This window comes from Rosa rugosa, chromosome 1 (assembly GCF_958449725.1).
Source record: "Rosa rugosa chromosome 1, drRosRugo1.1, whole genome shotgun sequence".
NCBI lineage: Eukaryota > Viridiplantae > Streptophyta > Magnoliopsida > Rosales > Rosaceae > Rosa > Rosa rugosa.
This window is the reverse complement of record NC_084820.1, coordinates 11,342,831-11,368,080: the sequence shown is the minus strand read 5'-3', so window position 1 is coordinate 11,368,080 and position 25,250 is coordinate 11,342,831. Positions and strand designations below refer to the sequence as shown.

General features: G+C 42.5%; 4 protein-coding genes and 1 pseudogene across 4 annotated transcripts; 3 read left to right on the top strand and 2 right to left on the bottom strand.

The window, feature by feature from the left end:
- Positions 1–6,392: 6,392 nt before the first annotated feature.
- LOC133727218 (small ribosomal subunit protein eS28z/eS28y-like) lies at positions 6,393–6,587 on the bottom strand (annotated as a pseudogene).
- Positions 6,588–12,161: 5,574 nt separating this feature from the next.
- On the top strand, positions 12,162–13,510 carry LOC133727216 (dehydrin Xero 2-like). The gene is made up of 2 exons (XM_062154831.1): positions 12,162–12,548; positions 12,656–13,510. The coding sequence occupies exons 1-2, from the start codon at positions 12,321–12,323 to the stop codon at positions 13,175–13,177; spliced, it is 750 nt and encodes a 249-aa protein (XP_062010815.1). The 5' UTR covers positions 12,162–12,320; the 3' UTR covers positions 13,178–13,510.
- A 5,493-nt stretch (positions 13,511–19,003) lies between these two features.
- LOC133717296 (dehydrin DHN1-like) lies at positions 19,004–20,105 on the top strand. Its single transcript, XM_062143985.1, has 2 exons — positions 19,004–19,617; positions 19,726–20,105. Exons 1-2 carry the CDS (start codon positions 19,318–19,320, stop codon positions 19,912–19,914), a joined length of 489 nt encoding a protein of 162 aa, XP_061999969.1. The 5' UTR covers positions 19,004–19,317; the 3' UTR covers positions 19,915–20,105.
- Positions 20,106–21,517: 1,412 nt separating this feature from the next.
- On the bottom strand, positions 21,518–25,245 carry LOC133717274 (pentatricopeptide repeat-containing protein At5g44230). The gene has a single exon (XM_062143959.1). The coding sequence runs from the start codon at positions 25,111–25,113 to the stop codon at positions 23,167–23,169; it is 1,947 nt and encodes a 648-aa protein (XP_061999943.1). The 5' UTR covers positions 25,114–25,245; the 3' UTR covers positions 21,518–23,166.
- On the top strand, positions 22,101–22,583 carry LOC133742848 (dehydrin DHN1-like). The gene is made up of 2 exons (XM_062170554.1): positions 22,101–22,244; positions 22,437–22,583. Exons 1-2 carry the CDS (start codon positions 22,101–22,103, stop codon positions 22,581–22,583), a joined length of 291 nt encoding a protein of 96 aa, XP_062026538.1.
- Positions 25,246–25,250: the final 5 nt, after the last annotated feature.

Sequence of the window (25,250 nt, the reverse complement as noted above, 5' to 3'; positions counted from 1 at the left end):
GCTTTGGGTATAGTACGTTGGACCCTAGCACTTGTATTTATGAATTGTTACCAGTTAATCCGAAAATTCACTAAAAAGAAAAGTGTACTTATATTATTTTGATCAAATATCTATTTGTGATATATTGTTAATATGTGAAGGTGTTAGTGGAAAGAGAATCAAGCATGCTTTGCTTTAATGTTATTTCACATATTAATGTTGCAATATTCGTTGGTGGTGATCAGTCAAATGCTGAGTTTTAAAAGAAGTATCGAGAATAAATATGCTTATATATGTTTCTTTGATTTTTGGAATTACATTGTGAGTGCGTCGATTGTTTACTTGAGTTATAATAAATATAATTGAATAAATTAACAGTTCTTTCTTGTTTGCTCATACGGGCTGTCAAAAGCTCACCGGGTTTTGTGTTGTTGCAACTCCCGGTACACTATTCAAATTGTGTAGCGGGTAGTCTTACAGGTCAGGAGAATCAGGGCAGTGATCGTGCGGTTTAGAGTATTAGTATTAGATTTACAGCAATTGTTTTGTGAGGAGAATTATACTCATTTGAGTTTTACTATTTGATTTGGTGAGAGTGTGCTGTAATAAGTAGCTTGAGGATTTGGTTTATGTAATATCAAAGGTGTAATGTGCAGTTGATTTTGAGAAAGAAATTTTGAGATTATAAACAGGGTATTTGAGGTTCATGCTTCGAATATGAATTACTTAAATTCAGAATTCGGGGTGTGACAGTTAATGTCTAAAAGTTCGGCGGTAGCTGAACCTTTGTTAACGCTGATCCGATGGGCTGATCGATGCCTGTGATGTACTCAAAGCCTCCGCTACCTGTCAAGTAAAATACAAATGGCGTCAGAGGGAGACCGCGCTGGGCGGTCTTTAACTCTCCGATGCCTAAGTTAGTCAATGTATTTATGTTGACAAAGTAACAGTAGGTAAGTATTGAATGCGTAATTAATGAGGAGAGAAGAGAGAACCTTTTATAGGTGAGGAGGAGGCTGACATTCTCCTTGTTTTCGATGTGGGGCTGACGTGCTTCAGTTTCCAGATTCAGAAGCTTCTGATGCTATCTTGGCGCGGCGCGTCGGCGGTGATCTGGAGGTGATCCGACGCTGAGGTTGTAGCCCGCCTGGCGGTGTGTCTGCATGTCATTCCTTTGGTTGGAATTAGTACCTTTGGCGGTACAATGAGCGTGGCCCATTATAGCTAATTATGCTTGCAAATGTACATGTATGTATATCGTCCCCTTGCCTCCAGCAGTTAACAGAGACTTCCTTCCACCATTGATCATAGTCTTCAACGGTCGCATCCACGGGGACGATGTTATTAGCCCAGTCAGGGAGATCAACCAGTACAAGCATGCTTTGTACTGGCGGAGGCCCAGTCAAGGGGGCCAATTCTGCGCCAAGAGGTATTGTAATTCCATGCATCATAGAGGGGAAATGGCACCAATTGGATAAGACCAAACTGGCGAGCAAAATGGTTGGGAGCGTAAAGCTCATAACTGAGTTCATCAACAGCAAGCCTAATGTCTGCACAAGAGATCGCGCGGCGAAAATCCAAGCGCGCGCGATCACTATAATTAGGAGCCCCAGGAAGGAACCCATTTTCAAGAGGAGTAAGGAATCTCCTATTGAGTACTAAATCGCAGTAAGGCATTTCGTGCAGGAGGTACAAATATGAGAAACACTCAGAATAGGGTGGGGATGGGTACCTCGTCTCGCGACAAAGCCATTGACCAAGAAGGGCGTCAGCTAGTGGTAGCAGTGAAATGTCGTCGCGGCGAAAGAATGGAAAATAAGTTTGAATCCAGAAATCAAGGATCCAAAAGGGGCCAGAAATGCTAGTCTCGAAAGGATGCATGGTGGCCTGGTATAGAGTGTGATAGAGGGCACCCAACACTGGTTGTCTTAACCCCATGCGGCGGCCGTTGTAAAGGGCTGTGGCCAGGGAAGTCCAAGGACCAGTGGGCTTATTGGCGGAGATACAGAAGATGAACTTACAGAGCCAATACTCCAGAAAAGCAATGCCGTCGGTTGCATTGCACTCTTTGCGATAATAGGCCAGCCACTGCGGATAGGAGCCGTTATGAGCGCTGCGACCGGTTTGGGCCATAGTTGATGCGAAGGTGTCAGATTCGAATTGGCCATGAAGATAGGGCTCGCCATCGATGGGCAGGCCAGTAATGGTCAGAATATCCAGTAATGTAATACTCATTTGGCCAAATTGGAAATCAAAGGTGTTGGTGGCAGTATTCCAAAAGCAAAGGAAAGCCGCGAGTGGTGAGCGATTGCCACCGCGAGGAAGACGAAAGCATAAATTGATAGTTTGGGTAATACCTGCCGTATTCTAGCGAGACAAATCTCGTACTCTCACTTCGCGATACCAGGAAAACTCATCTGTGCTAATTTTGGATGGCCAGTGCCCTATTTTTGCTCGATGTTTTTGCGCGCCCCAACTACTGAAATCCCTAGGGGTCATTCGGAGGACCTGAATGGGTCGGCGAATAGGCAGGCTATAGAGGACGATAGCGTCGGCTGGGATGGAATCTCGCGGTGCCGGACCCAGTCCGGCGTGACGATTGGGAAGCCTGCGAAGGAGAGGTCTCTGGACGGAAGTACGGATATGACAGCGGGCACCGATGTTGGTTCCCCAAGTGTGAGCGACGTTCTCGTCGAGTTCTTCTTCTTGATCGATAATCATTTTCTTTGGGGGAGCCATTTCTGGGTTTCTGCGAGAAAGATGATATGGAACAAGAGGTTTTCTGGGTTTAGGAGACTGGAAGAGTGTCTGATGTGATAGGTCTGAAGTGGCTGCGGGATTTAAATAAGAGATTTTGTGAGGGAAACGATGCGACGAAAAGACGTTTTGCCAAGCGAATAGACGCAACCCTCATTAATGACATCGTTTCAATAACCAGGCATGTCGTTTTAGTCCCCTTCAATCAGTTACGTTTTAGCGAGCCCGATTTCGGGGCCTGGGGGGCAATGTTTGAGCCCAAAAGTAATTTTGGCAAGATCCTTTAGTGGATTTAGCATAGTAGGCCGATACCTGCGGCCCAAAAATAAGTCTGCTTGGGATTGGGTTACAGCTTCACCCATTCCGAAACCTATAAGGAAAACGAGCCCTTATGGGAGTCAGGTAGCGGAGATTGAATAGGAAACTTCAATCAATAATCTTTCCATGGCAAGGAGCAGTCGAAACCCTAGGTATAAATACCAGGTTTCAAGGACAAAACAACAACACTCTCAAATCAACTAATCTCTCAGATTATCAAGCCTCCCCGGAGCAAACCTTCAACCTCGTTGAAACCCGGCGACCGTGCTTCCAGTCCTAGTCTCTCCAAGAGTCGACTGTTAAGTGCTACTGCCACCGATACTACCAGCGAAGCAAGGGTAACGCCCTCGCAACCTAGCGAAGCTAAAGTCACGCTTTAGCAAACCCTGTGCTTTCTCAGAACTTCCCAGTGATTGCTCTGCTCAACCTACAACGTTGAGTATCGATTCGGTAACGCGAAGAGATCACAACCAAAGCCCTTATCCGTAAGGCAAAAAGTCCTTTTTCGGAAGGCAGAGAAAAGAGCCTTGTGACGAGGTTGGTGCTCTCCTCGTCTACAACGCTTGAAGAAGAAGTCAGGTCAAGGGACTCCCCCAACGACTGCACCCCACGGTGCTGGCACGCCCGCGATATCACACGCTCAAAAGAGACAGTTTGTACCGCACTGATTTCGTGTCGAACAGGTACGAGGCCTTCACGCTTTCCATATAGTCTCAAACTTTACCTCTGGTGACGTAGTTGCCTCCTCATTGGAGACGCATATGGTCACACCTGGATTGGAAAAGCATGGTCTGAGATTTTGATTCACTGCCATTTTTTTTTGTCATAACTGAAAACAAAATTTAAGTCAACCAAAAGATTCATCCATATAAAGATTAAGAATTATAAACCTAATAACAGCATCTATTATTTCCCCATTAATATAAGATTTAATTACTGTTAAGAGAGAAAAAAAAACATAGAGAGGAAAAGACACGCTGTTGCCTGTATGTCCGGCGGCGCCTCGCAAGGTTCTAAAAAACGCTAGGCGCTAATCGGGCGGTAATCCGGAGCCTAGCGCCCAGAGGCCTAGGCGGGGACTAGGAGTTTTTTATTATTATTTTATTTTATTTTTATTTTTATTTTATATATATATATATAGTGTGTTAATGTGTGTGTATTTTTTCCCTTTTAAAACTTTTTTTTTTTTTACGTTTCTTTTGGTTTTAATCTCCACTCTCAGATCTTGTAATTATATTAATTAGTCTTAGGGCATAATTGTCATTTGCTAGTTGTGTGTGCTTAGAAGAAAGTCAAGAAACAAAGTCCAGATTTCACGAAGCCTCTCAACTCTCCTATTTCTCTCTGCACTCTCCCAATTCTTCCTCTCGCCAAAATTGATCATCAAACACCAAAATCTTCGTTGTCTTCATCGAGGAAAGCTTCATTCATCTACCAATTGATAGTTTTGTTGATCAGAGATTCCGACTTAAGATTCAAATTTCAATCCCCGACTCTCTCTTATCGGGTTCATCGCCGGAACTCTACCACCACCGACTCATCCGAGCGTGCTGGGTTGTTAGTTTTGATCAAGGGCTCTGTCGAGGATTGGGTTTCAGTTAAGAGAGAAGTCTCTGAAGACTATGGAGTTTGGGAGTTATCAATCTGGCCAGACGAATCGGAAAAAAAAAAAAAAAAAAAAAAAAATCAGCGCCCAACGCCCAGGAGTGTCCGCCTAGAAGCCCGCCACCTAGTGACTACGCCCAGCCCAAAATCGAAACGGTATGGCGACGCCTGGCGCCTAGCGAGGCGCCGCCCAGCCCGTTTTTTAGAACCTTGGCGCCTCAGCGATGGCCCTGACTGCAGGCCTCGCCCGTGCACTGTGTGTGCTGCCGAATAGGGTGGTTACTCCGATGGCTGGCCGATTGCTTGGAGGCTGGGTCGAGAAGCTCCTTGGCTTATCTTTCTCAATCGAATGGCGTGGTTGCACCAGGGTTTGATTAATGGTTGCGGGTTTGGATCGAAGTGGGATGGATTCACGGCGCTGTAGTGGGACAGAAAACAAAGCCACCACGGGTAGATGGCAGGATGGTGTTGTGTGGCGACGTGGCAGGCCTTATACTTGGGTTGGAGGTGCGATCTGGATCGAGGCAGAGGGAGTCTTGGATCGCAGTGGTGGAGGGTGGCTTTCGCTGGTGGACAAACGGCGGCGGGTGGGTGGCGGGATGGTGCAGCGGTGAAATCGAGCAGAGTTTGCGGGTTGGATCTTTGTTGCCTTAGCCTTCTGGGCTTGGGCTTTGCTTTTGGACCTAGTGTTAATGTTCAGAATACCACCATATGATGTCGGCTTCCGATAACGTGGACTAGGGTCCAATCTTCCGATATGTATAGAGTTCGCGAAATCCCGCTAATCTGTCAAGAGAAATACAACGGCGTCAAGAGGGGAGACCGCGGTTGGCGGTATTCGCTCCTCCGATGCTAAAGTTAGACGATGTACTTGTATTGACAAATGTAGCGGTAAATAGCTATTAAATGCGTAATGAATGAAGAGAGAGAGAAGTGGACATTTTATAGGTGAAATAGTGAGTTACCTCACTTTGTTTTCGATGTGGGACTGATATGCTTTAGTTTGCTGAGCTTTGGTCCTTTCTGCAGAGACGACTTTGGGTGGCGCGTGTCGGCTCGTCGAGGCATATTTCGGCCTGGAGATGGTTTGCCGGTAAAGGTTGTGTTGCTGTGTTTCCAGGGGTCACACTGTTGAAGTCATTCCGATAAGGTGACATGGTTAAGTATGAGTGCTGATTATGGCCGGCAGATGTCATGTATATACACCCAGTTTGGTCAATGGGTCATTTTGGGTTTGCTTTTAATTTTCATGTTTTATTTTATTGTTATTTGTTTGTAGGAAGTGGCTTTATGCTAGCAATAAGTCCCTATCATATTGTGGATTGTTTTTCTGGTGGCAACATAGTGGGAAAGCTGATAGTATTAGTAAATTATGGCTCCGCGTGAGCAATATCTTTCCGGTGTGTCGTCACAATTGCAAAGCGAATAGAGTAGCTAACAGTGCACTCTTCGCTAATTGATGTTTGTTAGAATACATATGTTTAGTTGAGACTTCTGTTATTATCTCGGGATGTTCTCTCAATGCTTATTGTATGTTGGGGTTTAGGTACAATGTCCCCCCCCCCATGTATTCTGTGGTTTCATTAATGATCATGGCTTGAGGGCAGCCGTAGTGGCCCTTTAAAAAAAAAATAAAAATAAAAAATAAAAAAACGCATACGCTAGCAACAGAAGTGCCATTTACCTTGACAAAAATAAGCAAAACGTACAGACGCTAGAATAAAGCCTCCATTTCAACGCAACCTCATCGCTTCCCTTTTAGACTCGAGCAAGGTAGGATATCCCCCTCCCTCACCAGTCCTTTGACATTCCTCATGATGTCCCGATTCTGATCGCTCTGAAACTCGACTTTCTTGAGTCACATGTCCTCGGGATCCAGTCTGATCCATAACTTTCACGACAATAGCATGCTTCATTGAAGATTCCATCCTTCGATCGACGAAACTGTACAACACCGAGACTTCAGAGGTTTTTATGTGCGGCAGATCCAATTCACTATCGTGCTTTTTCCTGAGACAAAGATAGCAAAAGTCACTTGGCTTTTTCACCAATTCTTGTAGTAATGTATTTCTACCTTTAATTTTCTTAATCGAAACTGTTTATGGGTTAAAAAATAGAAAGGTACAAAAATAAAATCAATTCGAAGATATACTTCATTGCATCAAATAAAGAGGCTCGATGATCAATCTTAAGACAGTATATCTGTTGATACAAATAGGTTAAATAAACTTCCATTTGATTGATTTGTGCGGAAATTAGTGATCTGTGAATGGTTGTATATATCAAATTAATAGTTTGAATTATGTAAACAAAAGGTCAAAATAAGTTTTTTTTTTAGGTTTGGACGACAGTAGTAACCACACACACACCCTCATGCAGTGCATCCCAGCGTAGCCGGACTAATCACTGCACCGCAGACGCACGAACCTTGGTGTTTAATCAACCTAGGTCCCTCAAATCTGCTGTCCACGGGGTGGAGCTGGGATTCGAACGCTAGACCTGAGGGTTCCAGACTAGGCCGCTCGACCAACACACCACACCACGTGGTTAGGTCAAAATAAGTTAATAAAAAGGATCGAAGGTAATCGCGTAAGTTTATCCAAAGGGTGAATTCAATGAAGAATGTTCTCTCCATGTAACTTTGGTACTCACGAAATAGATCAAGTGCAAGCAATGGAGCCCCTATCAATTACAATAACATCCCAACAATTAAGCTCATGTAGTCGATCAAGCCAATATTTATTGTGAATTTCAACGGAACTAATTATTAAACTCTTTCAATTCATTTCTTGTAATGATTTCATTACATAGAGAAAATGTATTTTAGAACTCTGATGCCTTTAGGAGTATCACGATTATCGATATCAAGTCATTTAGCCAACCACCACAATCATTTCTTGGGCACACATGTGAGCCCCAGAAAATTTTAAAAAGCTTAATTGAGATCGTTCAGAATTATTTATTTACGATCTCGGTAATTACCAAAGTACTCGAGAATATTTTTAAGAAATTTTCACAAGGTGGAATCCATTATTTCAGAGTTGGAATTTTCACACGACACAACGAGTTTGTGGGAATTTTCGGGGAATTTTTCGGACACCCGAACTATTTATTATGAATTTCCGAAGTTTGGAAATTATGGAAATTCATTTAGATAAATAGAAATTGTCCTGATGCGATCAGAGCCATTGAATTAACCACCGCATGATCCGGACCGTTGAAATTAATTAATTTTTGGGTATAAAGCCTCCACACGCCTTACACATGTGCCAGAACCTTCGGGCTGTTTCGGGAATCCTCGACCCGTTTCCCTGCTCGACGACCCGGCGACTGAACCCGGCCATAACTTCCTCTTCCGGCGACGATACGGCGGTGCACCGGTCACATTTGACGCGTCTCTTCGTCGTGGTTCCTCCTGTGGTCACGGATCGTCCATGCATGGAGTGAAGAGAGAGAATCAAAGCCCGAAAGCTTTAGTTATGGGTTATTGACGTTTAGTTTTGTCGAAATCACAGAATGGGTGAAATGTGGAGATGATGAATATCAGGAGAACTTTCTCCGATTTGCTTTGTGATTCGAGCAGGGGGAGTTGCAGACTCTGCAGCTCGATTACTGTGTGAGTTTTAGGTACGCTGTTAATCTCAGCTGAGGTAATTGTGGAATTAAGCTTGAAACTCGATCAATGTGGTCGTTGTTATTGTTGGTAGTGCAGTAAGAATTCAGTTTGGCATTTAAATGATGATTTGTATTTCTATTCGATGGAAACAGAGTAGAGAATGTTCAGTTGCTTGGTCCAACAACGCAGCGGGAAGAAAGAGTTTAAAATAAAGAATTTATAAGATAAGTGGGAGATCACTTTGGACAATTATTGTTGGACTTGATTATGTGTGGCATGGGTATATTTTGGTGAAGGTATTACTAGGCTACTGTAAGTATGTAATGATCAATTGATATGGTTTTTTATTACCAAAAAAAAAAAATTGATATGGTTTTTATCAATTGGTAATACGCTGCATCATATTTACAAGAATGACAAAAGTTGCAAACTAGTTATTGATATCCTAAGGGTGGTGCTATTCGCACACCAATTTTCTCTATTCACACATCTCCTCTATTTATCTATTACTTTAATTTAATTTTTTTTTACAAATTACATTAACTACCCTCTCTAACAATTCTGTTTCTTTTTCTTTTTTTCTTTTTTCTCTTTTCTCTTTTCTATTTGGCAAGTCAATCATCCCCAAATTCTAAACCCTTATTTTCCTGCAGACACAGAGAACTTCAAAACTCTTTGCGATTTTCTCTTTTCTTTTCCATCAAAAACTTCTCTAGTCTAGTCATTGTCTCTCTAACGTGATGCTTTAAAGTTTAATTATAGCAAAACAAGCAACTTTAGACCCATCTTTGAAAAAAAAATTACATCTGATTTGCAATGGAGACATGGAAGAAAAATATGAGTTTAGTGATTATTCGAGCCCCTTTGAATCCATTATTCCTGGTAAGATTCTAACTGAAATTATTTGGTGCATTTCAATCCATCGCTTTCCGCTAAAAATATCAATTTCTCAGCGATTTGGTAGACTAGGAGCTTTAAATATGTGCGTTATGTTCGTCTTAGTTTGATTTTGGTATGGCTGGCTTGCTAATCATGGTTTTGACTTGAGTTGATTGATAATTTTGATATTATTGACGCTTTGATTTCATTTTGACTTTAGTCATATCATCACTCTACAAAATACTTTATGTCACTGGGAATGCTATCTTGAATCAATGTTGCCTAATCATACGTGAGTGGTTTTGGATCTCCTTTAGTTTAGGTGATATGCTTATATCTTTCTTCAATTTTGTATAACAGTCATGATGACATACCTAAATCCCCAAACTCAGTTACATCGTGATTTTTCATCTGAGTCCTAAATTTTGCCACACTAATTGCAGAACTTTCGACATATTGCACTTCATCCTGCCCATCATTTTTTTTTTCTAATCAGCAATGACATTCACGAGAAAAATTGATTTATTGTATAATAATGTTTAATTTATGATTGACTTGCCAAATAAAAAAAGAAAAGAAAAAACATAATTACAAGAGAGGGTAGTTAGGGTAATTTGTAAAAAAAAATATATATTAAAGTAATGAAAAAATAGAGAAGGTGTGTGAATAGAGAAAATGAGTGTGCGAATAGCACCACCCTATCCTAATTATGCAAGTAGTGACAAAAATGTTAAAAAGTCACATTGCCTTTAAAGGTGTTAAAGTACCACGTTGTTCAATCCTTCGGATTAAGTGGTTTTAAATGTACAGATTGGTTCTATTTAATATATGTGCAGTGAGCAGCACAATTAAATACAAATACAAGGTTGAGCTTAATTGATAAGCTTGGATAGAGACTCCATATATTTATTGGAATTGGAAGCTCATCGATTATCTTGGTCAAACTAGGGAATGGTCGGACAATTTGTCGAGGTTTATAAAATTATTTTCCTAAGAAAGTGTTATTGATATGGAATCGTGTCGGAATTTAGGACTCCAGTTACCTGAGGAACGGAATGTTCGTGACTTTCGGAGTACGTGAAGAAAAGCATTGGAATCCAGGTAGGGGATTCGGGACTCTCCTCGATTAGTGGTTTTATTATATTACGCTTTTTATAAAATGATGCATGTTAATGTGGTTTGGTTATGTTAAAATGCAATGCATACTAACCAAACCGTGAGAGAAATGATGGCTTGAGAGCGAAAGGTGGCACTGGCACTGAATTCCTTGGATTCGATCCCCTTAACCTCCAGAGGGTTAGCTACACCAGTCGGACGGTGCGCGATTGTAATGACGACCCAATTCCGTGTGTGTAGCTAGGTAGTGGACGCTCTAGCTACGCTTACCTGGCCGGTTATAAATTAATTTGAGGTAAGGTCCTGTAGTGGGTCTATGAGACCAGCCATCAGGTAATACTTGGATTTGGTGCCGTATTTATTTACGTAGCATGCATCGGTTTTCAAGTTGAAAAATAATATAAAGTTTGTCGTTCTTCAAATGAATGGTGTAAGTATGTTTTTATGTGTACCGTGGCCACAAAACAATACTATATTGTTTTCAAACCTAGTCGAGATGTTTTCCCAATGAGCAGCGAGGACGAAATCTCACCCCTACAACAGTGTGGATGCAGGTACTATGCACTGGTGACGGGATTGACGAACGGAGCAGGGTGTGCGGAAATAGCTTTGGTGAATAGTTGTAATGGAAATCAGGTTCCGTGTCTAGTCTTGAACTCTATCTCTTGAAAGTCATTAATTCGGAACTTGATAGTTATTGTTCCGTCTTGTATTGAAAATGTGTCAAGTCTTGTTTACTTTACTGGTAAATCAGAATCACTCTAGACGGACTAGTTCGATAAATAATTTTTAAAAAAGTTTTCACCTCAAAAAGTATTTCGACATTTTCGCTACGCGTTTTACGAAAAGCTATTTAACAAAAATGCCTTGCGGGCTTTTAGGATGTAAACTGAACATTCGGTTTATGTATTAGAGACACGCGGCATTGTGACGTGCTCAAATTAATGAGGTGCAGTTTGGGGCGTTACAACACATGCACGAATCTTGTACCACAATTAAAGCTTCTTAGTATTCCGCTCGTAACAACCATTATTCGGCAACTTCTAGGACAACTGGCCAAGGTGTCTTGCGGGCTTGTGATGATTAACTTGATTCGTTTTATGATAGTCTTTGATAAACTAATATTAGTATAGGAAGGTCAAGTAAGAAAATTAAATCTCGGCGCTTATAATTCACCTATTAAAGTTTTTTTTTTTGGCTAAAAGATCGATGATAGGGGAGGAATAAAGCCACCCCATGCCCATCACCTATTAAAGTTCTTATCAAATACACTAGTACTTCTCTTATTCTTTTGATAGTGGGGGATCGATGGAGGAGTTCTCTGAGTGTCGAAACCAGCCCTAAATCGTTTGTAATTGTGGCCGGGTTAGTTGCCTCCCTTTATGAAAGCCTAAGGTATACCTAGCTAGGTTTAAGTTTGAGAAACAATATCCAGAGGATCCTCCAACTTCATTAGCGCGTCAGCGTTCGACATATCAAATCTTGGTCGACATTAAATCGTGGTCGACCTGTTTTAGACCTCCCACCAGCATCTTCAGATCTACTGGTTCATTAATATGGCCAAAGAAACATGTCCCATTACAGAAGTGGTGGAACCTCATTTATATGTCATCGATCTCTCACAACAGTCGCAACAATCACCCTAACATGTGATGTACCACAACATGAAGCCATGGAAATCTTCACAAATCATAATTTTAATGGTCGACGCGAGGTGCACCACGAGCTTAGTTTTCCTCTCCTAGCTAGGAGACAAGGACTTCTCTTATCTTATGCGTACCAACTGATACGTACACTCGTCGTGTCCTGGCAGTTCCACGCTCTCAGTCGTATGTACATGTCCATGCAAAGCTCTTCCAATAACATTAACCCGGATCACCGCGTGTACCATAATCTGAAACCATGTTATAATTTCCCCTCTATATAAACGAATCAAGTCCCAACTTCCAATCCATCTTCCAAAACACACAGGCTGTAATTAATTACATCATCAAATACAATTTCGATCATTTGCACACCAACTGTTTGCATCTTTGGGAAACTGATCAACATGGAGCATTACCAGAGCGAGTACGGTAGAGACAAGACCACCGACGAGATCCGCCGGAGTGAGGACCCGGTTAACCATGGTTTAACTGAAGCAACCACCGGGTACGGCATTCATGACACTAAAACAGGCTACGGAACTCATGGCACGGCCACTGGGCCCACTGGCTTCGCTGCAACAACGGCCGGTGGTCACGGGTTCCCGAATCACCGGTCTGACATCTCAAGCTCTGTGAGTCTCGATCACGTACTCATTGCATGCTAATCAATTCACTTTTTTGTTTGAATTAATTAGGTGATGTTTGATTGGTTATGAACTTATGGTATGAGTATGTGTAGTCTGAGGATGATGGGTACGGAGGGAGGAGGGAGAGGAAGGGTTTGAAGGAGAAGATGCCTGGTGGCACACACCGGTCCGACGACCCCTACGGTACGACCCCGATTACCACACCTTATGGTGGACAGCACCAGGATAAGGGAGTGATGGACAAACTCAAAGAGAAGCTCCCAGGAGGTCACAAGGACGATCCCCACAGTACAACTCATACCACTACTACACCGGGTTACGGCGTGGCCGGAGAGCACCATGAGAATAAGGGAGTGGTGGACAAGATCAAAGAGAAGCTACCAGGTGGTCACAAGGATGATCCCTACAGTACTACTGACACCACTACTACACCGGGTTACGGCGTGGCCGGAGAGCACCATGAGAATAAGGGCTTGAAGGAGAAGATTGAGAAGCTGCCAGGCGGCAACAGTGACCATAGCGGCACTACTAATACGCCACCTTTTGATATTAGAGCCCATGAGAAGAAGGGAATGATGGACAAGATTAAAGAGAAGCTTCCCGGCCACCACTAAATTGATCATTGATAGATTATCTATATATATCATATATGTAAAAGCTTGTTGATAGCTGAATATGCTGATAAGCACCTAGAGTACTCTACTGGTATAATAAGCCGCATGGTACATCGATTTGTGCTTTCTCCTTCTTTCTCTTTGTGCTGGTTGCATTGTGTAAATTAATGTCATTCGTTTTGTTCTTCAGGGTTTGGCTCTTATGCCACCCTATTAGAGTGTATATTATCTTTATTTCAATAAATTTGGGGTGGGAGAGCATTTTGCTCTTCCCAGCTTCTGTTTTAACCCAAAAAAAAAAAAAGGGGGTCCGCGTGGTTGTAAGGGAAGGATTTGGAAAGCAAGATATAGAGAAACAGTCACTGCAATCGTTTATGTTGATCTCTGCTCGTTGAGCCTTTGTACTTTGCCATCTAATGTTCTTAACTTCTTATTCACACTGCTACAGAGGAAAAGGATCAAGCCCATCAACACCTATAATTATTCACTTCATACAAAAGAAAAGTGTGCGAAACGAAAAATATACTGCTTGATGCTTCAATCGAAGGCTTAAGGAAACCAAAAACAGCTGTATGAAAATATTTTAATTTGAAAGGGTTTTGCATACTAATGTATATATCGTTACCTGCCTCAGCTATGAACCTCTGAGGCAAGTAGATTTCCGTTTCTAAGCAACAATATCACAAATTCTAAATTACCAGTTTCCCACTATATATCAAATCTTGCTCTCCATAATCTTGGTTAAATAGATTCAACAGTCTTTAGACTCCTGCTTCAATCACCAAAAGTTGCCGCAATTATATGTCCCATTTTCGAAGTGGTGGAATCTCATGTTATCTCTCACAATAATATGCCTTCCTGTCGATCACATGAAGGCATGATCTTCACAAAGCTTGATCATCTTAATGGTGGAACCAGAATCTGCGTTGAGCAATGCGTATGACAAAGCCAGTTTCTCGCTATGAGCCATCAATATACGCGCATCTTAATTTTCTTCATCCCCCATTTCAACCCAGCTATATGCAGGCTAGGGTTCTTTTCCAGATCCTTTATCGCAATGTAATTTTGGTTCTCACGAAATAGATCAAGTGGAGCAATGATTAACATTCATGACCATACGAGGTCAATCTAGAGGGATCCAACAATAGCAAGACCCTACGTGGTGTTTGGCGCCAGATCAGATTCCTGCCAATGAGGACCCCACTCAATATACGTACATCACTATGTTCAATTATTCATTGACAAAAATCCAAAAATAAAAATGCTACCAAAAACCACACTTGACAAGCAAAGATGTCTAAGACCCTCATGGTGTACATCTTTACTCATTGAGAACAACCTAAGGCAATATAGGACTTGCGCTATGACAGACCACCCAAAAGGCCCAGCCCAAGCCATAGAAAGAAAGAGAAAGTGGGTTGAAGCCCAAAGGCCCAACCCACACCCTCATCCCTGCAACCTGAACCAACAAGAGCCGAGCCTCCCACGAGATCGCCGGCGCCTATTACTGCCGAATCAATCCAGCGGCTTCCTTATCCAAGAAACCATGGCTACCAGCCTAAGTACCAAGCCACACAACCGCCACCACTGCTACAACACAAGCATTGCCGAGTCAAAAACAGAGTCGCACGCCTCCTTCGCAACTAGAAGACACCGACCCGCTTTGAAAAAAATCACCTCATCTGCAAGCCCCGACGCAGCTACACAGCAGACACGCCGACCTCAATCTCAGCCCCAAAAAATCCGAACCGTACTCATCTCCAACCAAATCACCATTGCCTCGCTAGAAGAAATTCTACCAAAAATTTGGCGGAACCTCCTCTAGAACGGACTACCCAAAACCTATAGAAAAACAAAACACTTCCAAACAATCCAACCTTATTCTTCTGGAGCCACCCTGCTCCCTTGATCACAATATCTCCCATTTCACAAAACAATTCTGAACTTAAGAATATTAATCTCATGGGTTATCAGAGCAATCTAATGCACAGGGTGTACAAGAGGATAGAATACAAGATAAAGGATCGATACTTTTCATAATGCGGAAGCTATGACAGCTATGCCTCAACCCCATGTACGCTCGACCTCAAGCTAATCTGTCCTGCAAACTGGGCATTTGAAACCGAATGGCCCAGGGGAAAAACATTTAAAAACCGTTAGAGTGAGTGGATAAAAATAAAGTAATTTACGAAAATAACTAACTGAATGCTTTTCCCATTTCCTTATTCTTTAAATCCGGCACGCAGTGCAATTTATAAAACATTCTAAATTCAATTCCTTTAAAATCAGCCTTTCATAATGAAATGTCTCAAACCCACTTCCTTTCAATATCCACCTTTCCATGTAAAACCTTTGATGACTAGATAGGGCTGCTAACCAGTCATCTCATGTCATCTGGAGGGGTCTGCCGACTAGATGAAGCATCGGAGGGAACTGCCGACTGGAACCCAGGAGGCGGTGGTTAGAGTGGACTGCCGACTAACCACGGGTAGTTAGAGGGAACTGCCGACTAACTACCTCATGTCATATGGAGAGGACTGCCGACTAGATGATGCACCGGAGGGAACTGCCGACCGGAATATTTTGGAGGGGACTGCCAACCAGACTATTACCTGGAGGGGACTACCGACCAGCTGGTAATGTGCGCATGCGCCGATAATAGCCTCCTTGCCAATTTATTCCTTTTTAAAACCTTCTTCCCCTTCAAAATAAGTCATGTCACAAATCAGTCTCATACTAAAAAAATAGTGGGTATTTAATCAATCAATCACTTTTCGAAAATCACTTTCAAACAATTCTCATGACACAAATAAATCACTAAGTGCTTCTGAAAAGAGAACTCAATAATAATTCCGTAAATCCTCAATAAATCACTGGAAGCTTATTTCAATAAATCTCGATAAATCAAATACTCAAAATGCTACAATAACATACTATTTTCTTAATCAACCACTTTCCAAAACCATTCCTTAATAACTCATAATAAATAGCTCGAAATCTACTAAAAGCCCTCGGGTAGGAATTTCAATACTAATTCGTAAATTCATAGATAAAGCTCATAAAATTATAAAACTCAATAATTCAAATCATAAATTAAATCTCAATCGGAAAATAATAATATACTGCATGCACAATTAATTTAAAACAAATGTCCACTCACAGTACTGTTTAGGCGATCACCAAACGGTTTCCTTCATCGAGCAGTAGCTCGGTACATCGTCATGTACACAATTATAATTCGTGAATAACAATCCGGAAATTAAATACGATTCCCGCATCATATCCTCATAATTCAACATTTCCATTTATTCTCCGATTTAACCAAAACTTCACCATTAACACCAATTCCTTAATTTAAAAGTTCTAAGGCAGAACCGAGAGAAATCCGATGGCCGGATTCTAGTAAATCAATAACCAAATTATCGAACTTCGGAAATTCAAAATCAATATCAAACCTCTCCTATTTCCACCAAAAATCATATCCACATATTCTTTAACTCACAATTGAATTATCTAACCAAAACCGAAAACCAGAAACTGTCCTACGCGCCACCAACAGTGGCGGCGCGTGGGCCCCAGTGCTTCCGGCCACCACCTCCGATGGCCACCAAAATTCACCAATAGCATCATCTCGACCTTCTATGCATCTTTCATAACTATGACAAAGCTCAATTTCAAGTCTAAGTACCCGAATTTACCTCAAATCCGCAGGATGCTTCTCGTCGTCGATTCGCCGCAATCCGGCAAAATTGAGGTTACCCACGGGCATGGGTCGAACCACGAAGACAAGGACTCCATGTTATGGGTGGAAAGACGGCCGAAAATGGCAGGAAAACGAGAAATCACCGGAGACCTGAAATGGCCACCGCAATCACCACCTTTCTGCACCTCTTACGGCCCAAATTGCGCCACCAAAGAACCATAGACGTGGAGAGGAGGAAGAGAGGGTTCCATAGCCACCGGCGACGTTCAAATCTGTAGCCGGACGGAGAAGAAACGGCCGGAAACAGTGGCCGGGTCGGGGAGAGAGAAGGGAGAGGAGAGAGAAAGTCACCTGGAGTAGTTTCTGAAAAATGGAAGCTACCACAGTAACTTTCCATATATATAGGAAATTACCATGAACAGTAACTTTAACTTTTCGCTTATAGCTTTCGCATACGAACTCCGATTTTTACGTATCACATATGCACGCTCTCGGTTTAACGTCCCCTACGACTTTCATGAAGAAAGTTTTCTCAAATTTTGACCCAAACAAAAAGTCAACTTTTAAGGCCCCTAAAATATCGAAACGGAGTCAAAAGTAAATGTGAATGTCGTTTACCGATCGAAAGACTAGTAAACCGGTAAATTTAGGTTCGGGACGTTACAGCCTTGCTACAAGTTTGAAATCATGAGGCGCTGTCGCACTACTGCTCAAAACCTAGGGCTAGGTTTTGGTGTAGTACTGATTTTTCGGGAGTGTTTTTTCTAGCTTACCCCATCACAAGGATCATCTTTTTTTTTTTTTTTTTTTTTTGAAAAGGGGTTTGGAACCCAGCCTAGCTGGGAGGCTCAGCCCCACGCCCGGTTCCATTTATTGAAATAATATTTTGCAACGGGGTGGGGACATAAAACCTGAACCCCGTGCTACATTAGAACAATGACTATAATCCTCATATGGTTTTATTGATCTTTTTGTTGCTTTGCTCATATTAATTTTTGAGACTATTATTATTATTAGGTTTTAAGTTACATATAATGATTCTAACACATGACTTCTTTTGTGTTTTTTTTTTTTTTTTGAGTAAATAAAGATTTAGAATTCATTGATAATCGCAGGCCATAACGACACTTACAAATTATCAGAAATCAGAATCATGCACCATTAGCTTAAGACATCGAAGCTCACTTCAAGGAGCTTAACAAACTACAACATTACCGTAGAAAGAGATAATTTTGTGTGAAAACTTCTTTTGCCAATGCGTTCAATTGCAGTGCGCCAAAAGCTTCCATTATCAATATGTAAAAGAAACATCATAATCTACAAGCTAAAAAACCACCTAACAAACACCCGTTAGCGCTCATTAAGTAACTAACAAGCATAGCTAATAGGGAATGATTAGAAATATACAAACTAAAACTAGCTAAAATCATAGCAGCCCACAAGGCCCAAGTTCTCCAATTTCTTTAATGATTTGATTATATGAACGGAATATATTTTTGAACTCTAATACTTTTAGAAATATCACGATTATTGATATCCTAACCAAGAAGTCATTTATTCAATTGTGGTCATTTATAAAGCTTCTTAGTATTCCTCTTGTAACAACCATTATTTGGCAACTTCTAGCACAATTGGCCGAGGTGTCTTGCGGGCTTGTGATGATTAACTTGATTCGTTTTATGATAGTCTTTGATTAGCTAATATTATAGCATAGGAAGGCCAAGTAAGAAATTTAAAACTCGGCAAATCACCTATTAAGGTTCTGATCAAATGTATGAGTGTCGAAACCACCCCTATGTCGACATATCAAATGTTGGTCGACATTAATCGTTGTCAATCTGTTTGACTTCCAACCATATATCTTCAGATCTCCTGGTTCAATATCCAGATCATTAGCGCCAGCGTTCGACATATCAAATCTTGGTCGACTTTAAATCGTGGTCGACCTGTTTTAGACCTCCAACCATCTTCAGATCTACTGGTTCATTAATATGGCCAAAGAAACATGTCCCATTACAGAAGTGGTCGAACCTCATATTTAGGTTATCTCTCACAACAGTGGCAACAATCACCCTAATGCACTCATGCACCACACATTAAGCCATGGTAATCTTCACAAATTCTAATCTTAATGGTCGACGCAATGAGGTGCCCGCACCACGAGCTAGCTTAGTTTCATCTCGTAGCTAGGAGACAAGGATTTCTAGGATCTTATCCGTACCGACGTCTCAGACGTACACTCGTCTCCCCCAGGCAGTTCCACGCCCTCAGTCGTACGTACGTGTCCATGCAGAGGTTCCCTATATAAACGAACCAAGTCCCAAATTCCAATCCATCTTCCAAAAACACTTGCTCTAATAATCACATCATCAAATACATACAGTTTCGATCATTTGCACACCGACTGTCTGCGTCTTTGGGAAACTGATCAACATATATGGCGCATTACCAGAGCGAGTACGGCAGAGACAAGACCACCGACGAGTTCGGAAACCCGATCCGCCGGACTGAGGACCCTGTTCACCATGGTGTAACCGAAGCAGCCACCGGGTACGGCACTCATGACACTAGAACAGGGTACGGAACTCATGACACCACCGGAACGGGGTACGGGACTCATAGCACAACTGGTACAGGCTACGGAACTCATGGCACCGCCACTGGTCCCACTGGCTTCAATGCACCAACGGCCGGCGTTCACAGCGTCCCGCTTCAACGCTCTGACAGCTCAAGCTCTGTCAGTCTCGATCACTCTTTGCATGCTAATCAATTCACTTTTATGTTTGAATTAATTAGGTGATGTTTAATTGGTTATGAACTTACGGTATGTGTTATGTGCGTGTAGTCTGAGGATGATGGGTACGGCGGGAGGAGGAAGAAGAAGGGCTTGAAGGAGAAGATAAAGGAGAAGCTGCCAGGTGGCACACACGGGTCCGAGGACCGTTACGGTGCGACTACTACACCTTACGGTGGACAGCACCAGGAGAAGGGAATGATGGACAAGATCAAAGAGAAGCTTCCCGGCCACCACTAAATCGATCTTTGATCGACTATCTATATATGCATATGTAAATGCTTGTAGATAGCTGAATAAGCTGATAAGCACCTATAGTACTTCTACTAGGTATAATAAGCAGTGCTGTGTATAAGGTCCTCAAGGTTGTAAGGGAAGGATTTAGAAAGTTTATGTCAATATGTGCTCATTGAGCCTTTGCACTTTGCCATCTAATGTTCTTATTCACCCAGTAGCGGCACTGAGGAAAAATCTAGCCCATTAATACCTATAATTGATCACCTCATACAAAATACTGTGCGAAACAGAGAATGTATAAGTGTATATATAACCCTGCTCGAGGCTTCAATCAAAGGCTAGCTCAAGGCACCCAAAAAAGCTCTGAAATTATTTTGAAAAAAGCTCTATTAACCAAATTGTCAGCTTTCCCCTTATCAAATCTTCTTCAATCACCAAAAATTCCCGCAACTACATGTCCCATTTTCGAAGTGGTGGAATCTCATGAAGTGGTGTAACCTTTGATGCACGTACCACACATGAAGGCATGACAGTACGTCTTCACATATCTTTATGTTCTTGATGATCTTAATGGTGGAACCAGAATCTGCGCTGAGCAATGCGTATGACAAAGCCAGCTTCTCGCTATGAGCAAGCAATATATGCATCTTCTCTTCATCCCTGACATCATAATCCACCGAATTCAGGTTTGGCTGATAACCCTGCATATTCTGCAATCTGTTTATAAGATCGTCCAACGCCTTCTTAATCTCATTGTATTCGGGGTGACTGGTTTCACCTGCACAAAACTTTTCGATGCCCCCATTCTTTGTTTCAACCCCAGCTATATGCAGGGTTCTTTTTCAGACCCTTTTCTCTCATCAGCTTCCTAACACTTGAAACATCACCCCACCTTTCTGCTGATGCATATACGTTAGAGAGCATCACATAGTTTCCAATATTATTAGGTTCAAGCTCAAATAGATGGGTGGCAGTAGGCTTGGCATTTAAACCCATAACCCGCAAACCCGCACGCTAAAAACCCGCACAAACCCGCCCATTTATTAATCCGGGCTAAAAAAAACCCGCACGTAAAAAACCCGCAAATTAACAGGCTTTGCGTGCTAAACCCGTTGGAACCCGTTAACTCAAAACCCTTCCCAAAAACCCATTTCTAGCAAACTTTTAGGATTTTTAATTTTTTTAAATTTGATTTACTCTCAAACTTTATCTTATTCTAGCAAGCATTACCAAACGAGGCATTAATTGTAAAAATACGCGATGCTATGGTCTACTCCCGCGTGTGTATGTATGTAGATCTTCAACTTTGAATTAGTAATCTTCTTGGAGGACTGCTTTATATATAGCACCTTATGACTATGGCTTCAGATCTAATACTACTTTGACTATGACAAATAGTTATTGCAGAGCCAATAGTTATCTTTTGAATGTTGGAATCTCCATTTTCTGTTTGAATAGTAATTAATTGTATATTCTTGTTTCGTTCTTATAGGCAACTTAATTGTCTTTCAATGTCAAAAAAGCTACTTGCAGTGTACTATATCATAGTAATGTTGTTGTCAAAAAAATTATATACATAAGTCTTAACTGGTTCTAGTTGCTTTGATAAAAAGTTAAAAAAAAAAAGTTTACAGGTCTTAACGGGTTCCAACGGATAACCCGCAAACCCGCCGGGTTTAGCCCGCAAAACCAGTTAAGCTAACGGATTTTTATCGGGTCAGCCCATTAAGAACCCGCACGTTGCCAGGGCTAGGTGGCAGCAATTTGAGCAATGTCGGGGTTCTTATGGATACGGCACGCACCAAGTAGTGCTCCCCACACACCCCCATGGGCGACTATTGGCATTGTTTCAGCCAGCATGTGATGCACCACCATGAAGCCATGGCATTAATCTTCACAAATCCTAATTATCGACGCAATGAGGTGCACCACGAGCTTAGTTTCCCCTGCTGGCTAGGAGACAAAAACTTCTCTTAGCTTATCCGTATCGACTCAGTCGTACATCGTCGCCTCCGGGCAGTTCCACGCCCTCAGTCGTACGTACGTGTCCATGCAGAGGTTCCCTATACAAACGAATCAAGTCCCATTCCAATCCATCTTCCAAAATACTTGCTCTAATAATCACATCATCAGATACAATTTCGATCATTTGCACAAAAACTGTTTGCGTCTTTGGGAAACTGATCAACATGGCGCATTACCAGAGTGAGTACAGCAGAGACAAGACCACTGACGAGTTTGGAAACCCGATCTGCGGGACTGAAGACCCGGTTCACCACGGTGTAACTGAAGCAACCGGCGGGTACGGCACTCATGACACTAGATCGAACAAGGTACGGAACTCATGGCACGGCCACTGAGCCAACTGCCTTCGCTGCAACAACGGCGGGCGGTCACGGCGTCCCGCTTCACCTCTCTGACAGCTCAAGCTCTGTGAGTCTCGATCACTCTTTGCATGCTAATCAATTGACTTTTGTGTTTGAATTAATTAGGTGATCGATGTTAGATTGGTTATGAACTTATAGTCTGAGGATGATGGGTACGGCGGGAGGAGGAAGAAGAAGGGTTTGAAGGAGAATATAAGGAGAAGCTGCCAGGCAGCAACAGTGACCATAGCGGCACAACTAATACGCCACCGTTTGATACCAGAGCCCATGAGAAGAAGGGCATGATGGACAAGATCAAAGAGAAGCTTCCCGGCCACCATTAAATCGACTGATCGATGGACTATCTATATATGCATCTAATGTAAATGCTTGTTGATAGCTGAATAAGTTGATAAGCACCTATGCACCTATAGTACTACTGGTATAATAAGCAGTGTTGTGTATAAGGTCCACAAGGTTGTAAGGGAAGGATTTGGAAAGCAAGAAATAGAAAAATGCTCACTGTAATCGTTTATATATGTTGATCTGTGCTCATTGAGCCTCTGAACTTTGCCGTCTAATGTTCTTGTTCACCCACCGCTACTGAGGAAAAGGATCCAGCCCATTAAACACCTATAATTAGTCACCTCATACAAAAGATGTGCGAAACAGAGACTGTATTAACCTTGCTTGAGGCTTCAATCAAAGGCTCAAGGCACCAAGAAAAAGCTCTATGAAAATATTTTGAAGGGTTTTGTAGACTTATATATGGTTACCAGCCTTAGCTATGAGATATTGAGGCAGCTAGAATTGCGTTTCCGAGCCAGCTTTCCGCTTATCAAATCTTGCTCCATAATCTTGGTTAAATACACTCCCAACAGTACTTGAATCACCAAAAGTTGCCGCAATTACAAGTCCCATTTTCGAAGTGGTGGAATCTCATGTTATCTCTGACAATAATATGCCTTCCTGTAACCCGTGATGCACCACACATGAAGGCGTGACAGTCTTCACAAATCCTTATGTTCTTGGCGATCTTAATGGTGGAACCAGAATCTGCGTAGAGCAATGCGTATGCCAAAGCCAGTTTTTCGCTATGAGCCATCAATATACGCATCTTTTCTTCATCCCCCACATCATAATCCACCGAATTTAGGTTTGGCCTATAGCCAAGATCCTGCAATCTGTTTAGAAGATCCTCCAACGCCTTCTTAATCTTGTTGTATTCGGGGTGACTCGTTTCACCTGCACAAAACTTTTCGTGTCCGTTCTTTGTTTCAACCCAGCTATATGCAGGGTTTTTTTTCAGACCCTTTTCTCTCATCAGCTTCCTAACACTTGAAACATCATCCCACCTTCCTGCTGATGCATATATGTTGGAGAGCATCACATAGTTTCCAATATTATTAGGTTCAAGCTCAAATAGATGGCTGGCAGCAATTTGAGCAATGTCGGGGTTCTTATGGATACGGCACGCACCAAGTAGTGCTCCCCACACACCTCCATGTGCGACTATCGGCATTGTCTCAGCTAGCTCGAGAGCTTCTTCCAAGCGCCCAGCTCGACCAAGCAAGTCTACCATACAAGTGTAATGATCAGCTGATGGAGTGATATTGTAATACTTCTCCATCGTTGCAAATAACTGCCGACCTTGATCAACCATCCCCGCGTGGCTGCAGGCAGTTAGCACACCTATAAAAGTAACCCGGTTCGGCCTTACATCAGTGGTCAGCATCTCATGAAACAATCCTATCGCTGCATTGGCATTTCCATGCACTGCAAATCCCCAAATCATCGAGCTATAAGAAAACACATTCCTTTGCTTCATCCCCTGAAAAATATTGTATGCATCATCCAAGCTCCCACACTTGGAGAACATATCTATCAATGCAGATCCCACAAGCACATTCTGAGTTGCCCCAAAACCAGATTCCTCAGCAATGGCTCGAACCCAATTAGCATACCTGGAAGCACCCAATTGTGCACAAGCCGAAATGACCCCGAGCAATGCAACCTCATCGAGCCCTACACCAGCACCTCGCATTCTCTCAAAGCAATCCAACGCCTCTTTCGGCATCGAATTCTGGGCATAACCAGTAACCATAGCCGTCCACACCACCATATCTTTCAAACTCAAATCCTCAAACAAGTCCCTCGCCGACTCCATATCCCCACTCTTGGCATACGCCACAATCAACTCGGTCCACGAAACCACATCCCTCTCAGGCATTTCATCAAACACCTTGCGCCCACAATCCAGAAACCCACACTTCAAATACATATCAATCATAGTGTTCCCCACGTACAAATCCGCCACAAACCCACCGATCAAAACCGTCTGCGCATGTATCTGCCGGCCCAAGTTCACATCCAGACCACTCCCACAGGCCTTGAACAGCGCCGAGAACGTAAACGAAACCGGCCCAGTGCCCTCCCTCCTCATCAAAGTGTAATACTTGACCGCTTCAGAAACAGTTCCTTCAATTGCACACCCTCTAATCATAGCCGCCCAGAGAAACGGGTTCGGGTGCAACACCTGCCGGAAGACGAGTTCCGGGTAGGTGGGCATTGGGACTCCGAGCTTGGTGAGCGTGCGGACGAGCTTGGTGATGACGTAGCTGTATTGGCTGAGCCCATTTCCGATGACGTGAGCGTGAACCTGCTTGACATGGTTGAGGGTGTTGCACACGTCTAGAATAGTAATGATTTTGTGCTCTAAGATCTTACGGCAATGCTGAATCTCAGAGTATGGGGTGAAGGGTGTGGCGGGTTGTGGGTGTGAAGGTGAAAGCTTGGGAATTGGGAGAGTTGAGAATTTGCGAGAGAGGTTTTGCATTGAAAGATTCAAACTTTCATAAACCCCAGGAGTCTTTTTTTTTTTTTGAAAGGAAAACCCCAGGAGTCTATTTGACGAAAGAAAAGAGAAAGAAGAAACGGTGCGTTTTGCAGCAAAGAGGAGCAAAACGCACCGTC